At 37.5% G+C, this 18835-nt stretch overlaps 1 protein-coding gene across 1 annotated transcript; it reads left to right on the forward strand.

The window, feature by feature from the left end:
* The first annotated feature begins 156 nt into the window (after positions 1-156).
* cnot3a (CCR4-NOT transcription complex, subunit 3a) lies at positions 157-17569 on the forward strand. The gene is made up of 18 exons (XM_052144797.1): positions 157-297; positions 960-1023; positions 1213-1280; positions 1374-1448; positions 1708-1797; positions 2603-2731; positions 2820-2915; positions 3177-3396; positions 6198-6325; positions 6476-6526; positions 6622-7519; positions 7971-8076; positions 8184-8325; positions 8537-8636; positions 13442-13640; positions 15808-15940; positions 16028-16153; positions 16242-17569. Exons 2-18 carry the CDS (start codon positions 999-1001, stop codon positions 16338-16340), a joined length of 2685 nt encoding a protein of 894 aa, XP_052000757.1. The 5' UTR covers positions 157-297; positions 960-998; the 3' UTR covers positions 16341-17569.
* The last annotated feature ends 1266 nt before the right edge of the window (positions 17570-18835 follow it).

Here is an 18835-nt window from a genome sequence, read left to right on the forward strand (position 1 = left end):
AATATAACCTTTCACTCAGTATTTCAGCAAATGGGATGAAGGGTCCAGCGGAAACCGTCACGACGCAAGAAATGACTGACAGGCATTTTGAATGAATCGTAAAACCGAAAAAAGATCAGGGGCGGGAACTTCACGTGCGAGCAGTGGGCGGAGTCTGCCGGCCATCTTTAATGTACTGGACAGAAGGGGGATTGACGATCTGAAAACATTACCAAATTTGAATTAAGGAATTGTCGGAGATTTTTCTCGTGGTTGTCACACAGAGATACTGACGAATATTGCACACGTTTGAAAAAGGTATACGACGAATGTGCATTACATTTAACAGTTTAAATCCCCCACACCGTCTGTTGGAAAAAAAACTATGTGTCTGCTAGCAGAGCATTAGCCGTCACCGCTGCTCGACATCACAACATCAGCTTAATGTAAACGGCAATAATATACAGTATGAAGTCTATACGCACTGCCATGATAACATCTTATCCGTGCAGCGGAGAGATGGAGTTAAAATGCTGCTGATCTAAAGCGTTAGCAGCTCAGTGGCTAGTGCACAGTGATCAGAGGCTGCGTAAATCTGCGTAAACAGTGAGGTTGTGTTGGCGCTACGCTATACGTGGTTTGAACCATAGGGGTAGTTCATGGCATACTGTCATACAAATTATAGATATTTTGTATTAGTCAGGAGGATAGAAAAGTTGATAGCTTCGTTTTATTTTCTGGCTAAGAAAGCAAGTTAGTAAAACAGATCTTGGAAGGTGTTAATCGGTATATGGATTCATTAACATTAATAGGGCAGAAGTATAACGTCAGTCAAGCAGGTATTTGGATGCGTTGATTTCAGCCTTTTGCATTGAGATGAGCTCTACCTGTCAGGGACAGTAGAAAGACCTACAATGTGTCACACAGAATGCAATGCAAGTTATCGGTCTATGATTATGTTGATTTCCTAACCCTTGCAGCAGTGACGGAAGGTATGAAGACAGTATCATAGCGAAGCCATGGCTGATAAGAGAAAACTTCAAGGTAAGACTGCATTATGTTGGAGAAACGAATATAATTATTTTTTCCTGAGTTTCCTTTCCCTCTCACTGGCAGTTCGTGGATATATAGACTGCCACAACTGCTTGCACAAGAGTAGTTTTTGTTCAGATTTTTATCTCAATCAATATGATCTCTTATCTAATGCATAATCTTGTGCTTGTACTCAACTAGGCGAAATAGATCGATGTTTGAAAAAAGTTGCTGAAGGCGTGGAACAGTTTGAAGACATTTGGAAAAAGGTCAGATCTTTACAACTGAACAACAAAAACATTTAAACAAATATGACTGAATGGAAAACAATATTTTAATTGTCTATTTGATTTAATGCCCAGCTTCACAATGCTGCAAATGCCAATCAGAAGGAGAAATATGAGGCAGATCTTAAGAAAGAGATTAAAAAGCTCCAGGTGGGATTATACATTTTACACAATCCTGTTTTTCAAGTAGACAAGATATCATCATTATTCCAGGCTAATTGCTTGCTTTAATGTTGCAGTTAACTATTTGTCATTAATTGTTGTTAAAAAGTAAAGTAGGGACTAGGGAGTGCTTCTAGCATGAAAACAAAACAAACACTCAATAACTTTTTAACACTTTCTATAGGATTTAAGGAAGAATAGCCATGTCATCAGACTAATTGTTCTATCTTCTTGTTTTTATCCTTAGCGGCTACGAGACCAGATTAAGACATGGGTGGCATCCAATGAGATCAAAGACAAACGGCAGCTAGTTGAGAACCGCAAGCTTATTGAAACGGTAAATGCTTGTTCCCATGTTTCTTATGGCTCTCTTATTTGAAAACACCCATCACAGTTCCCAAAATTGATCATCATACTTCGTTATCCGATGGATTCTTACAAGTCTCACCCAGGTCTAAACATTTTTTTTCTAAATATTTATTCATTTATTAAACGATTTTATGCAAAGTAACTTAAAAATGAGGATTTTAACAATACAAGCAATTTAAAGGAGACAGTAACATTAGAAGTGATGAAATGCAAAGTTCTAAAGCTCCAAAAAGTTAGACACAGTGTAGCTGAAGGGACTGAAAGGATAGTTCAGGTTTTATTTAAAGGGATAGTTCACCCAAAAATGTTAATATTCTTGTCACTTACTCACCCTCATGCCATCCTCAGATGTGAACTTTCTTCTGCTGAACACATATATATCACATTTATTAGCTCTGTTGGTCCATACAATGCAAGTGAATGGTGGCCAGAACTTTAAAGGTCCAAAAAGCATATAAATGCAGCATAAAAGTAACCCACGTGACTCCAGTGGTTAAATTCATACTTTCAGAAGTGATATGATTGGTGTATATAAGAAACAGGACAATATTTAAGTCCTAAAGGACCTAATGAGCTGAGATTTTCTTAAAAAAAAGAAATTGTGTTCAGAAGAAGAATGTCATGTGAATTTTCATTTTTGGGTGAACTATTCCTTAAATGTTTTAGGAATGTTTTAGTGCTTTATTAGTTGAGAGTCAAATGCTCATGGAAGTGATGAGTCTAAAGATCCGTAGAGCTTGCCGCCCTCAAACCTGCCTGTCTCTTTCCCTTAGCAAATGGAACGCTTTAAGGTTGTTGAAAGAGAAACCAAAACAAAGGCCTACTCTAAAGAGGGGCTGGGCTTGGCTCAGAAAGTGGACCCAGCACAGAAGGAGAAGGAGGAAACAGAACAGTGGCTCACGGTACCAGAGGGTGCACAGATAACAGTGGGTGAAAACTTTTAAAAGGATGTAAGCAGTGTGGTAATTAGATAATTTTTGTCTCTTGCAGAATACAATAGACACTTTGAACATGCAGGTGGACCAGTTTGAAAGTGAAGTTGAGTCCCTCTCTGTTCAAACTCGAAAGAAAAAAGGAGACAAGGAGGTTGGCATTTCAGATTTTCCATTCCCCTTCCTCTCTCTTGTTTTATTATTGCTTGAGTCATTTTATAGCCTTCCTTTTTTGTGCTTTCACTCATATTGTATTTATAAGCAAACCTTCACTGACTTAGGCACGATTTCACTATATTTTTCTTGTGTCAGTATTAAAAACAGGAAGAATTGCGTTACTGTCCTGATGTTCCTGTTTCTGAAGTCACTGTCTCTCTTACTATTCTGACCTATAAAATGCTGCCTCGGTCACCAGAAGCAAGATCGGATCGAGGAGCTAAAGAGGTTAATAGAGAGGCACCGGTACCACATTCGTATGCTAGAGACTATCTTGAGGATGCTGGACAATGATTCAATCCAGGTGGACGCTATCCATAAGATCAAAGATGATGTGGAGTACTATATTGACTCTTCGCAAGATCCAGATTTTGAGGAGAATGAGTTTCTATACGATGACCTGGACTTAGAGGAAATACGTAAGTCTGCATGTGTTTTTTGTGGTGCTGTCAAAATTATGTTAATGCATGCGATTAATAAAAATAATTTAACGTCTTAATTTTTCTTAATCGTGATTAACGCATTTACTGTTAATACAGCATAAACCAGCATAAACACTGGTTGGTAGGGCAGAACCTTTGCGATTCATTAGACTGACGCACACACCACAAACATACACAGCCGTGATAAATTGATGAGGAAAGGAGCTCTTAATCATCTTCTATATCAATTTTCTGTATCCACATAATGGATATAATAACTGTGATCAATGGAAAATCGTATTAGGAACTGAGAGAGTTTGATTGATACATTGAAAGATCATTCATTGATATGATTGAGCAATGCTGCAGTTTACAACACTTTCCCCTCCAGAATGCTCATTTTTAGCAGCAAATAAACTGATTTCATATCAAATTGGATCATGTACCAGAAATTGTCGGCATTGTGAGGTTGATTCATACATTAATAGATTCATCTTGTTCATGATATGATGCAGTGAGCACAGCTGCAGTTAATATATAAACTGCTCTCCCCTACTAGTGACACCAAGTACAGAGACTAGCAACATCTAGCAACATAATCACTGACAGTGTGAACAGGGCCTTAGACTTTGGGAAAAGTTTAATGTTACTTGAATTGGTACTATTTTAGTGCATTTCTGTCTTTATACTGTGGAAGACTTTGTTTGGAAAATATTAACAAAGCATTATATTGTTACATGTTGTTTTGTTTTCTTTCCTAAAAAGGAAATAAATGCATTTTGACAGGAAAAGTAATATATTTAGTCAAATTTCAGCACTTCCAGAAACTACGGAAAAAAGTATGCGATTAAACATTTTAATTGACTGACAGAACTAGCTTTTTGTGAAAAGCAAGTGATGCATTTTGTCAAATAAATGGCTTGGCATATTCTGATATACAAAGGTGAGAATAAAGTCTACATGAGATGCATTTGTCATGGATTGTCATAGAAATGTATACATTTTAGGTCAAAGCAACTCACCATGAGACTGTACATGCTGAGTATATCGGAGTTTCTTTCTTCATCAAAACAGAATTTAAGATTTTTAGGATTTCATTTCAGGCCTCTTCCTTTAAACAATGCAAGTGAATGTGATCACGTGTCACAGAGATGTATGGAGGTGAATATTTGTAGTTAAAAAGTATATAAGTATTGTTTTGTTTCTAAACATAATCAGTCTTTTGGGCTCAGAAGAACTTACTTTGTCGACTGGATTCGTGTGGATTATTTTGATGCACACTAAATATGCATTTTGGACCATAAAAAAATTGAGTTCATTCACTTGCATTGTTTAAAGGAGGAGGCCTGAAATTAAATCCTAAAAAATTAATTCTTAAATACTGTTTTCATGAAAAAAGAAACTCCGATACATCTTGGATGGCCTGAGGGTGATTAAATTAGCTGCTAATTTAAATTTTTGGGTGAACTATTCCTTGTGATTTGATGATAGGTCAAATCACAAGCGCTTTTGAGTATATTTTCACCTCACCTGACCAATCCAGCTCTCATCAGAAGTTCACCACTGGCCAATCACATCTCAGTTTCGAGCACGCGCTGATATACGGAGTCGCAGATATTTACGAGCATGTTTTATGTATCACTTTGATACAAGGCTCGCATCAGAAATCTGGAACATGCTGCCTTCGGAGACTATGCGGAGGTAGGATGAAAATCTGGTGTCTTTCAAACTATTCTGAGAAGTCATTCAACAACTCTTTCTGTTCAGCCATTTACTTATTACGCAGAAATTCAGCTGAATAAACTGTTTGCAGCGCGGTGTTATATCATTTTTTGAGCGGTTCTGTGCTCAATAGACATAAATTCCATCTCGTGTTCTCATTATACACTGGCAGCTGTGCTCGGAGTTTGGTTCGGTGCGTGCGCGTCGATAACGTGTGTTGAAGCGATAAAAAGCGCTCCAGATATACCTCATTGCACATTTGCGTAATTTCAGGTATGTTTGGCTATTACAAGTGTCTAAAAAATCCAAAATAAGCCCATGGCACCATGATTTTGTGTGTCGAGGAGGAGATAAGAGCCTTTCGCCATGTTTGGATGAAGCACCAGAGTCTGCCAAAACTGTTGTCAACAGAAACATACACATTTTTTTTTTTTTTTTTTAAAAAAAGGCTTGAGATCGTTTAGCATTGCTGCCTGCTAATTTATTACAGAAAAATATTACTACTGTTTATTGCAATAATAAAATATATATTGTCTTAAAGAGAACTTAAGTGTGAAAACCCTTAAATTGGAAGTAAAGCATGGGCAAAACATGACTTGATTTTAGTCTAAGAGAATCATTTACTTGTAGTTTTAACACCTTGTTCAACGTGAGATGCTGTTTTATGTAATTTTATTTTTATTTAAAGAAAAAATATCAAAGCTGTGGCAACATTACATTTTTTTTCAAATTGTGCAGCCATACAGTATAAATAAATGAAACTTCAAAAGGCAGAATAATCGTGATTATCATTCTATCCATTATCATGCAGCTCTAAATCGCATGGCCACCAAGGATCTTGTGATTTTATAAACTCTTAAATTACTTCCTTGAAGTGGGTAATGTACACTTTGCTTACAGCCTTGTGTAAGGGACCTTAATGAAGAGATTAATTTGCTCACTTTCATTTGGAATGACCATATAAGTAGCGTCAGCTTCATGCAGTGCCCTTCAAGGGTGCTAAAATCCCATTTTGAATTTGCCTGATAAAATATGTTGACATACTAAACAACTTCCTTGTCATTTTCACTCTCTAGCGGCAACCTTAATGGCAACATCACCTCAGAGCCATATGGAAGATGAGATGTTTCTTCAGTCCAGCAGCACCCCGACCTCCACCACTTCCTCTTCCCCCATCCCACCATCTCCTGCCACAGGCACTACAGTAAGCTACAGTCTTTCATTTCTTGGTTCTTTCACACTTGTGTTCCTCTCTTTCTATTCTGTAGATCATCCTTCTGATCATCTTTCTCTTCCCCCAGTATTTTTTACCGTATCTCTCACTATATATTGTGTGTTAATGTGTTTTGCTCAGGAGAATTCAGATGATAAAAGAGGTCAATCCACAGACAGTGAAGTCAGTCAGGTGAGACCTCAGTATCACTTAAACTACATGTATTGCTTGACACATGAAAATGATATTTTTGTTTCTTCATGAACGAACTCCCTTGCTCCTCTCAGTCTCCTGTGAAAAACGGCAACCCGTCTCTTTCGTCCTTCTCATCCACCTCCTCTGGCTCCTCCTCCTCTTCTTCTCTGGTCTCCATGGCTACTGTTGTCGGAGTCTGCACGGCGGTCTCCGGGGGCAGTAGCTTGCTGGGAAGCTTTAGCAGTGCAGTGCAGCAGCATCCTCCTCAGTCTCAACAGCAAACACAGGTCAAACTCTCCTCCACATCTGCACCTTCCAACAACACGCCGAGCCCACCTAGCCACTCCACACTACCAGCCTCCACTTCCTCTCTGCCAAGTTCCACCACACACGGCCCAGTTACTTCCAATTCCCAGTCCCAGGCTTCAACAGGGCCTGGGGGCTCCAACCATGGACTAGGTTTGGGCCTGGGGAAAGGAGGTGTGACGGTGACCAGCAGTAGTAGTGTGGGTCAGATACAATGTCTGGGTCTGACAGGAATATCTGGTTCTCTCAACACCATGGCAGGGCTTCTCTCAGGCTCTACCCCTGCCCCTTATGCCCAGGCGGCTGCTGGTGGAACAGCAATTAATTCCTCTAGTTGTCCGGTAGGGAGTAGCAGCAGTAGTTCTAGCATATCTGCACCAAGTGGAGTTGCCGGGGGAGTGAGCACAGGTGCAACCAGTAACGGTACAGGGACAGGTATGGGTCTACTAGGGTCCAGTCCATGTCATGGAGCTCTTAGCGGAGGCATTCTGAACCTGGTACCTGGGCAGACAGCTCTTCAGGGGTCTACACCTGTGAGTCCTGTGGGCATAACACCTGGTGGAGGAACTGGCGAGAGTGGATTTGGGGGCAAGGGGGCAAGCAGTGCAGTGGGAAGTGGAGGTGTAGGGACAAGTGTAGCACCTGAGAGACCCCCCAGCTGCCTCAAACAAAATGGAGCAACCAGTGAGTGATTTTTAGTCTGTCCATCCAGTATCAATTTTGCCTTACAAAGCCAAAATGCAATAACTACTCCAAAACTGAAACTGATAAAAATGGCTTCAAAGTTGTCAGTCAGTCGTGGATTATAAATTAGTCTCACTCAGTTTTCTCTGGATCTAATCATATTTGAGCCAAACCCATCTCTCACAGGACAGATCATAGTCTGAGAAACCAATTTCGGTTATAACACAATTGAATGTCAAATATTTACTGCATTTTGCCTTTGCAACATTTACCAATTTCAGTGGTTGTTTTTATTTCTACAGATTTTAATAAATTTTACGACTAGAGTAAATTCTAAAGATTATGGCTGTATTTTCTAGCCGATTCTTTGACCACATTTAAGATTTAGGTTTTAACTATCAAGGAATTGCCAGTAAAATGTATTCTAGCTGTAATTTTTATCTTTCTCCAGGTTACAGTGCTGTGGTTGCAGACAACACATCAGACTCCTCCCTCAGCAGTGCCAGCCAATCACAAAACAGCCATTCTTCTTCCTCAAGCTCATCAACAAATCAAACGTGAGTATGCATTCACATACCCTTGACCTTGAGTATCATGTAATTAATAAAAGAGAATTATGATTGACTGTTGTCTCTGCCTTTCTCCAACTTCCTCTGTGTAATAGTCTGGATAATGGTCCCAGTTTATTGAGTTCTATCACTCTACCCCCCTCCTCCCCATCTCCTGCTTTCACTGAGAGCACACCTGGTGGTGGGAGTCTGCTAAACGGGCCACACTCCTATACACCAAACACAGAAGCCATCAAGGTGTGTTATTTTTTTTATATATATATATATATATATCTTGATTTTGTTTGGGCTATGTTGAGTTTTGTTCATCTTAGATTAACTTAGATCAGCAAGTTTCTCAAAAGTCACCCCCCTAAAACTCTGTATGTGTAATATATATATATCTATATAACAAATGTTTTGTTAAAATGTGGTTTCATCTATGCAATTTCATGTTGGTCTTTTGCAGGTTCCTGAGCCACCAAGCTCTCTGAAAGCAATGGCAGAGAGAGCTGCACTGGGATTAGCACTAGATGGAGAAATCCCATCACTACACTTCACAGATCGAGGTACCTTTCACACTGGCTGTTTCAATACAGTTACATGTTTTCAATGTTTATTGTGCACAACTCCCACTTTTTTACATGGCAAACTCGTAAAATCTCCCCTCTTGTGACACTTTCTGCAACTTTTATCATGTGGAGGGCAGCGCTTGACGCTGGAGTTAAACGGAGCATTGCATTGTCATGTGCTTTACAATGACGAAAGTACATTATTTTGTCTATTGTCTTTTCTGATAAAAGTCATGCTCAGCAGTTTAAAAAGGCTACTGTAGGAAAATGATACCATAGATCTGCTTTGTTTATAATTCTTATACTGAAGTCAGTAGATTTGTGGCCATGCAAGTTTTAACAAAGGAGAAGGTTAGGACGTTATTGAAACTCACTATTATTGTTGTCTTTTTGGATGAAAAATAATGTTTAGACTTATGGATCTGCTTTGTTCATTTAATGCTTGAACACTATGAAGTCTCTTGGTAGATTTCGGTCATGAACTCAAAATGATTCACTGACTCTCTCATAGCACATAAGTTTGCTCATTTGTTGCCACCTAGTGATATTTCCAGGAGGGGTAACTGAGCTAATCAGAACAAATTTGTGAAACAGAAGCAAGCCTCACCAAAATGCTCTTTATTTTGCAGCTAATTCTGCACAATTGTAAACCTGAATAAACTTGAATCACTAAAAAAGCTGGAATTGGTGCTTTTAGCTTGTTCTTCGTGGACCAGTGATTTTCTTCCCTCATGAGTTTGCGTCCCTATAATTTGTGGCATTGCAAGAACAAATCTACAAATTTGAAAAGCACTTTTATTTTAATTTTTACTCCCAATACCCATTTAGCGCTCTTGCCACCTGTGACCTCATACATCATAGGTTACCTATGTGATTTTTTTTTTTTTTTTTGCATAGCTGAATTTAAAAAGTAAACGTGCTACTAAGATGTACAAAAAACATGGACAAGTTCTTGAAAAGAAAAATATTGGCGATAGTGGTGTGCCGTAGAATTGTTTTAGTCATAAAAATTGTGCCGTGGCAGAAAAAAGGTTGGGAAACACCGCTCTAAACCAGTAGTACTCAAATGGTTTTCCTTCAGGACCCACAGGGTTCCCACGCATCCTAAAAAAAACTTGAATTTTGTAATGCAGTATTCCAGTCATGGAAAATGAGAAAATACCTAAATGTCCTGAAAAAATATTCTTTGTCCTGGAAATATTTGAATATAATAAGACTGTTTGACTCGTCAACAATGATTTTCTTACATGTTCAAAAACATGGTAATGATCAAGACTCGGGATAGGTGTCAAATACACATTCGTAGTGATTTCGTCACTGCCAGCAGCTGTGCATTGGGAATCCACATCAACGGTTGACTCATGATCGAAGACCTGTACCGAACATTCTGTGCTCATCTGCTGTCATCTCATCTTGCTCTGACAAAGTAGTTTGAGTATTGATATAGAGCAAAATATGATTTGTTTGTTCCAACATTGCTCGTGTTAACTACAAAAACATTTGAGTTGTAAACTTTAGACCAGTGGTTGGGAAACTTTTTTCACCAAGGAGACAATTTTTTTGAAATTTTTGGTTGCATTTTTTCGAAAGAGCCAAACCACAAACTAATAATTTACTATTTTCAAAAACAACGTATTTCAATAAAATAAAATGTTTATATTGCCCATAGACTACTACTAAACAAACAAATATGCAAATATTAATAGGTAACATGTTGCAATATGGAATTGAGTACACGTGTTTGTGCGGGTCTCCATAACATAATTTTACTTCATGAAAAATGTAACTTCCCTTTTGGTAAAAACATTTTCATGATAATCACATTTTAAAATGTCAATATCCAATTATATGGGCCATCCCCAAGGTCAGTGAAAATAAATATATATATATATTATATATTATATATTTTTTTTTTTTATGCAATTAATTTATTGGAAACTCGAAAAACTTGAACAAAAGACATTTCTTAATTCAAATTGCACTTTAAACGAAAAGGCAATACAAATAACAAAGTGATAAAAAAAATCTTGTATATAACCACCTCCCCAAATCCAAACATTTATCGGCTCCATTGGCCATCACGCAAGTATCAGTATGCAGCAACAAGTGAAAATTACTAGCATACAACATAACTAAATACAATTATAAATGTAAAGATAATTATAATAATCATCATTATAAATAAGCCTAAAAAATTCTTGTTCCCAAAAAATGCTGCCAAATGTGTGTTCTTATCGAATGTGTTTGTATTCCGTTTTGGTCATATTTATGCTGCCTAAAGAAAAAAAAAGATGTTAATCAATTTTAGGTTCAAGGTGAACTTATCTTGTATTGCCTTATGATTATTTAATCACTTTAGTCTACATTTATTTAATGCAAAGATACCTGTATATATTAATGAACCAGCAGAGTTCACAATGTGTGAGAGCGAACTGAACTCGCAGTACCTCAGGAGATGATTGGAGATAATTTGCAGCATTCTTGTAGATTACATTATTCATGCAGACAGTTTCCAGTTGAATGAAACAGGAGTGATAAATTTTAACATGCGCTTGTTTCACTAGACAGGGTCCCTTTTGCATGCCTCTGAACAGTGAATCAGACACAAGCATTGACTGCTTTTGTCTGTTCTTAATAATATAATAAAGTGTGTTTCTTCAAACACATCAGGATTTTTTTGTCATGTGTCACTCCGAGACATCTTACAGATCACCCACCTTTTGCAGGTAGATGAGAGAAATTACTCATGCATGAAATGCATTTGGAGAGGCGCTCATGAACTGGATTGAGTCTCGTCTCAATTTGCGGGTGCTAATTATTGGGAAACGAGTCCCAGAACTATAAATGTTTGTGTTGAAGCGCTTTAATTGCTCTAGAGCTCACTGAGAACACCCATCAAATCAGACGCGCATCGGCGGCTTTTCTTTTGTCTGTTCTTCAAAATATAATCACGTTTCGTCAAACGCATGTCTGTCTTGTTATACATCTCTGAGAAGTCTTAAAGGTCGCCTTCCACAGTGGCTGGTATATCAGCATGAAAATTCTGCATTTGGCGGGTGTTCATTTCAAACATTGTTCACCAGAAGTAGGCTGCAAAATTCAGGAGAAAGGAAATCAAAACCGTAATTGACTCGATTTTTAACAAAGAGCCACAGGTTCCCGACCCCTGCTTTAGATAATGATGACTGCTGGACTGCTGATTTTTTTGAAAATGAATTCCCACCCAGAAGTGGTAGTGTGTTGATGCGGCCTTTACACAATTAATTTGTTCTAATTCAATGATCGGAGTCTGCTTGGATCATGCGCGTTGTGGAAAAGAGGAACAGAATCACTAAATCCATAAAAAAATGGCATTGGCTAAAATGCTGAATTTCAAGGAAATTTACATATTTGGAACAAAAATTAATGTTTGAATTCACAATCAAATAATAATAGGGATATGTCCTTGTATAGTTACTAAACAAAAAATGCTGATTTTAATTGAAGAATAAATGTATAACTGCATGTGCTGCATGCTTTAAAATGAATGTGTGAAGCCTGCCGCTCATACCCTGAAAACACCTCATCATGATCGTAAGTGTAGTAGTTGACAGAGCAGAGCACTTTAAATTGCACAACACATACAGATATCTATTTATTTAATTAAACATCCAACACTGAACAAAGTGTCTTAGGCCCAGTAATATAATTTATACACCGTAGATATTTCAGAGATGGTTTTTCTAACCATGCACTTATGATGTTATAGTATTATTTGTGTTTACCATGGTTTGTTCCCTGACAACCTGAGACCCATTTTTGAGTTGCTATCCACCAGTTGACAACCAGTTCTCTAAGTTTTGCCCTACAGTTCAAGCAACTCTCATTTTAGTACCTGTTTGACTGAGATGGGTTGTTTTGTGTAGCATAGTACACTGTCAAACCTCAGAGCAATAACTCACACACTCACTGCCCGACAGTGTAACCACATACAACAGATTACTGTGCCAGTTTAGGTGTTACATTAGACCAGGGGTGCCCACACTTTTTTGTGTGATGATCTACTTTTAAATGACCAACTCAATAAGATCTACCAACTAAATAAACATTTTCATTTAAAATAAGAAAATGCTTGTTGGGACTACTGCATGTATCCCTACATGGAATTCATCTTCTAATTAATAAAAAAAATTATAACAATGTTCAATGTTGATATCATTCAGTTTTAACACTAAACCCAAAACACCTACAGCACAATAGATTACAATAGCCAGGGCATTTACCTTATTCTGATGACGAGTAAATATTGACCAGGCGAGGTTTTGTTTATTCAGTTGCCATGACAACTAGGTTTGCGCATACGTGCCTTCCAAGGACTTCTGAGAACAGAGCGCGAAATTGTGATGCTACTGCCCGGATTAGGCAAAACTGTCTGATTCCATTCAGTTTTGCCTAATCCGGGCAGTATCATCGCAATTTCGCGCTCTGTTCTCAGAAGTCCTTGGAAGGCACGTATGCGCAAACCTAGTTTTCATGGCAACTGAATAAACAAAACCTCGCCTGGTCAATATTTACTCGTAAAGTGCAAGTCAGACAGAAACTAAAAGAAGGAAAGACATTATATTTATTTTTATATAAATGTAACGAAAGTACATTTAAATTTTGTGAGATCTACCAGCATTGCGATCGACTGGTAGATCGCGATCGACATAGTGTGCACCCCTGCATTAGACCTTTTAGGCTGTTCACGCCTCTTATTCTTTACATTTTAAAATACAGTTCTAGTATAATAATCACAAACAATAAAAATGTATTCCCTGTAGATCTGTTCTCGGGGTCCTCTGCCCCACCTGGTCCCACAACAGCAACCCAGCCTGCTGTTTCAGAGGTCAACCTCCCACCATCTTTAGGGGCGTGTCCACTAGGCCCCACCCCCCTCACGAAAGAGCAGCTCTACCAGCAGGCCATGCAAGAGGCAGCATGGACACATATGCCCCACCCGTCTGATTCAGAAAGGATCAGGTAAACATAGTGTGTGTGGTGTACAAACCAATAGCATAAATTAAAGGAATATACCAGGTTAAAGTAAAGCTCAGTCGATAGAATTGGTGATTACCACAAAAATTAAAATTGCAAGCAATTTGCAGAAGAACACTTTACATCCTTCATGTTTCGACACTGCTCCTTTTGGCGAATGAATCTCATGATTTGAGGTTACCTGGACATAACGTGTGTGTGATCATGACTGGAAGATATTCATAGCCAGAGTTATAATGTGCTGTTTTCATGTTGATATAATTGTTGTACCATTAAACATTTAAAACTGAAATATTACTTGCTTTGATGAAGATAAACACACTTTACATATTTTTAATGAATTGTATACTTTTCTGACACTTGCACTCAAACAGGGGACTCTCCTGAATCACCACCAGATACAAGTCTATTTTAATATGATTATTCAAGTGTTTTATCGACTATTAATGTTTGTATTATATTTATCTATTTAATAGGTTAAAAACTAATGAAACTGCTGATTCAAGTACGATGTAAGACTTCGTTATTTTTACATTTATTAAATCATCAACAAAATCAATGATGACAAGTTTGTTGACAAGATTTTATGATTTTTTTTCAATGAAGATAAGATGAAAAAGGTGCTTCATAAAGATTATTTTATTAAAGCATACTGTTGACAAATATGGTGATAAAAATACTGCAAGATATTAACAGAAGAAGAAACATCTGGATAGTCTGTAAATAAAAGATATTAGATATGGATACATTTAAAGGCATAGTTCACCCAAAAATGAAAATTTGCTGATAAATTTACCCTCAGGCCATCCAAGATGTAGATGACCTTTATCAGAACAGGATTTATGATTTTTAGGAAAGTATATCAGGTTTTTAAGCTTCATCCAGTGCAAGTGAATGGACACCAATATTTGATGGTCCAAAAAGCACACCTAGTCAGCAGCAAAGTAATTCACACGACTCCCACCGATCAAGTAAAGTCTTCTGAAGTGAATTGATACGTTTGTGTGAAAAAATAATCGCTTATTAAAACTTATAACTTTTAAAAAATCGCTTCCTGGAAACATTGAATGCCTCACGTCTCTGTCATGTGACGTTGTCGTGTTCATGCGAGAATTCAGAGGTTCTGCGCTGTTTACCACAGAGGAACATACTTCACGTGAGATTTAGGTCAATTCAAACTGCTACAGAGCGCTGGCAGAAGCACAGATTTAAAGTAAAAAACGTGTGGTCTGTTGAATTTTCTTTTATTATTTTTTTTCCATTTTGCACATCAAGTAAAATGTATATTATATTCATTGACACATTTTTCATTTAAACTAAACTGACTAAAATTAATATAGCATGACGAAATATTGACTTTTTAAAGGACATTTTTGTCAGAAGACTAAAACTGTGACAAACGAAAAACTGAATTAACATAAGCAATTGAAATTGTAGGTCTAATAACACTGTAAACTAAAAACCTAAAACGAGTAATAATGTGGATAAAATATACAAGTACATTTCAGAAGACATGCATATTAGTAAATATACACTGTAACGTCTCCTGACAACGGATCATGGTCAGTGAACACAAGTAATATTCGATTCATAAAAGCATTACCCCTATCAGACAACATACTGTATCCAATTCGAAGCGTTATAGCTGGTAAACAACTTTGCCTAACAGCTAAACGGCCATCCTGAACTGTGTGATCCTCAGCTGGAACATGTGACAGCTGGCACTTCTTTCCTGTGTTTACGGACATGATGTCATGACTCAAAGAGGAACGAAATAAGCCAACGATTTTGCACCAAATCTGACCCGACAGCTCAAAATGTATTATTTTTTTTTTTTTTTTTTTTTTTTAGGCTTACCAAAATGAACTGGGGTAAGATAAGTACATTGTTTTGAACCCTGGAAGATTTTGGTTATAAATGAACAAAGTGCCATTATTGATTAAGTACATAAACGATCAAAGTGCAGCTTTAACTAGGGTATTTCAGACCCTGGTACACTGAATATAAGGAGTGAAAAATGGTTGGCATATGGCAATTAAGAATTTTGTATCCACGTCAAGACGGAGAAAATCAAGGAGCAGCTCCTGCATATATACTGTTATACTCCCCTCAAGCCTTCGCTGTATGACATAAATCCATCCATCTGTTGTAGGCAATACCTGATGCGAAACCCCTGTCCTACACCGCCATTCCACCACCAGGTGCCCCCACATCATTCGGACTCTATTGAATTCTACCAGAGATTGTCTACTGAAACTCTCTTCTTCATATTCTACTACCTAGAGGTGTGTTCTTTTAATAGAAAGGAACTTCTGTTAAATATTTCAGCTGTCTCAGTCCTCCAACTCTTTCTGTTGGTCTTTTTCTCTCAGGGCACAAAGGCGCAATACCTGTCGGCAAAAGCACTGAAAAAGCAGTCCTGGAGGTTTCACACCAAGTACATGATGTGGTTTCAACGGCACGAGGAACCCAAGACCATCACTGATGAGTTTGAACAGGTAAGAACACATCACTCTTCTCATTGTCACCACTAAAAATGAACGTAAAGATAAATATTAACATGTTTTAATTTGTACATGCTTGCAGGGCACGTACATTTACTTTGACTATGAAAAGTGGGGCCAGAGAAAAAAGGAAGGATTTACGTTTGAGTACAGATACCTGGAGGACCGAGACCTACAGTGACTGACGAAGGAAGGAAGGAAGAGCCAGAGAGAGTGATTGCTACGACAGAGAAAATGCTGCTGTTGACATTCCGAGATGAACTCCATGTCGTGGTTAAAGTTGGATGTGAAGTTGGCCTTTTTCTTTAAAAGAGAGGGGAGGGGGGGTTGAGTGCCTGTTTACATGCAAACATTTGAACCTCCTTGAGACTTTACCCCCTTCATTTCTGTTCTAACTGAAACCCCCAGCATAAATAAAAGGAATGATTTGGTTTAGGATGCCACAGACAAAATATTTTGCTGGTAGTTTGTGTTTGGTGGAGTGCTGCATTAGCAAGTCTTATCCTTTTAGATGACATATTATGAATATGATGTACTGGCACTATGCGAGATCCCGATTCTAATGCATTTGATTGGTTGTTCTTAGTTCATTGAGCCCCTCTGGGAGTGTTTAGGCACTGTGAATTTGCCTTGTGAGATAATAATGTCGACCATTAAATTGCTATGCAATTGAATTCCTCTCGACCTCCCTAACTTTTATTACCTAAATGTGGTTTTACTAGACCACAAAGAAGTTGCCGTTAATAGGGTAATGTTGTGTAGCATCTATATTACATATGTTCACAAGCAAGGTGGGTTGAAGTTGTCAGCCAGCAAAGTGGCGTGTGATTATTTGTCTGTTAAACATGGCATGAGTGACCACTTAAAAAAATATCTAATAAAAAGACAAAGATTAAAACAAGTATAATTTAAAAACATGATCTTTTCTTTCTCTCCGTGTCCTTTAGGTTGTTCATGGCTGAATATTTTTGTTGTGTGGAAGTTTGCATGTTAAAAAAAAAAACTTCCCCAAACTTTGCTCAATATTTTTTGAAGTTGCATCTCAAAAACCTTCCTCACATATTCTGCTGGACAGTTTCCCATACTAAAGAATCATTGTTCTCTTCATTTTTTGGGCCAAGTCGTTTGAAACCCCCCACATTGTGACACAATCACATTTGAGTTTCCATTCATTTCAGTTTCCTCTATTGTTTGGGGAGAACGGTGTGCTCAAACAACACACAAAGTGTCATAATTCTGAAGAGCTGGAAAACAAGGATATTTTGTTGCACAGAAGGGCAGCTGATTGCATTTTTTCCCCAAAAAATAAAACCTCCTTTTGATATGGGCAAGACAGCAAGCGATTGTTATATGTCGCTTAGTAGGTTGAGGAGAAACAAAAAGTTGTAAAATTTCAATAAAATACTTTTGTGATGCAATGTCAGTGTGCTTGTTGTCTCCACAAACAGTGTGCACATAAATATAATTATCAAATGATCACATCAAAAATTATGCATCTTAAAGGTGCAGATTCGGGATCCAAAAATTAGTGGAGCCTAAATTTCAATCATATAGTAAAGAGCTCAACTTGAAGAGTCCTTTCAAATAGAGTTTAGTTTGGGTAAGTATGAGAATCTTTTTGGGGTGAGCAGATGTTGACTGGCAGATTGGTCATTGATAAGAGCAGATGGATCACATGTTGAGCCAGTCAGCTCTTACCTGTGTGTCCTGCTGCTCATCCCAAAGATTTGCATCAGTTTCAGGACTGTGAACATTTTAAATTGTAAGGGAAACCTGATCTATTACTTTCAGCCTAAATTGGAGCATACGCTTCGTTAACTTAAAGAATATTCAATCAGCTCAATGTTTAAGAAACGGCCAAGTCATTCCTTTTCATCTTGTAAAAAAAGGAATATTTCAACATTGCATCAGGAGACTTTATGAACAGACATTTCCACCCTGTTAAGGACATGTACAGGATTTTGTCAATTTAAAAAAAAAATCTAAAAGTATTTTTCAAATGACAAGATGTCACTTGGTTTAATGCTTTTTTTTTTTTGTAAAACTTATGTGGCATGTATTATATAATGGTGAAATGTGGCATAACAGGATTGGCAGGCAAAGTGACACCAGAATGTCTTTTTAAATATATTATTTACAGCTTTTTACTATACCTTTCTTATTCCATCCTGTTATAGAAAGGGTAAAGCAATATTTGAGATGGGCAGAAAACATACTAGAGGAAAATTCTAAACAAAAGTGAATACAACAGATCTCTAGCAAGAGTTCAAATTTCAAAATACATTTTTAGATAACAGTATTTCAAAATGTAGCATGACAAATGGCACCTAGGGACATGCAATTCAAATGCCTTTATTCAAATATTTGCATTATATTGTAAATATACCCCTTAGGAGTATATAGAATATTGTATAAATATTTTAATTCGTATTCTAAATGTAATATGAAGCAGAGACGGAAAACTCTAAGGAACGACAAGTTTTTTCAGACCGAAAACGGGAACCAAGTCCCTTTCAAAAGTTCCGGAGTGAAAACGTTATTTTAAAATATTGATAACCAGTTAATAAACCTTTAATTTTGTCCAATGATTTTTCACAGAACCAAAGTGTAAATGTTTGATTTCAGTAAATTTTGGAATTGCCCAAAAATTAGGCTTTTTAGCTATTGATTTATTTT

This window comes from Xyrauchen texanus, chromosome 15 (genome assembly GCF_025860055.1).
Source record: "Xyrauchen texanus isolate HMW12.3.18 chromosome 15, RBS_HiC_50CHRs, whole genome shotgun sequence".
NCBI classification, from domain to species: Eukaryota; Metazoa; Chordata; class Actinopteri; order Cypriniformes; family Catostomidae; genus Xyrauchen; species Xyrauchen texanus.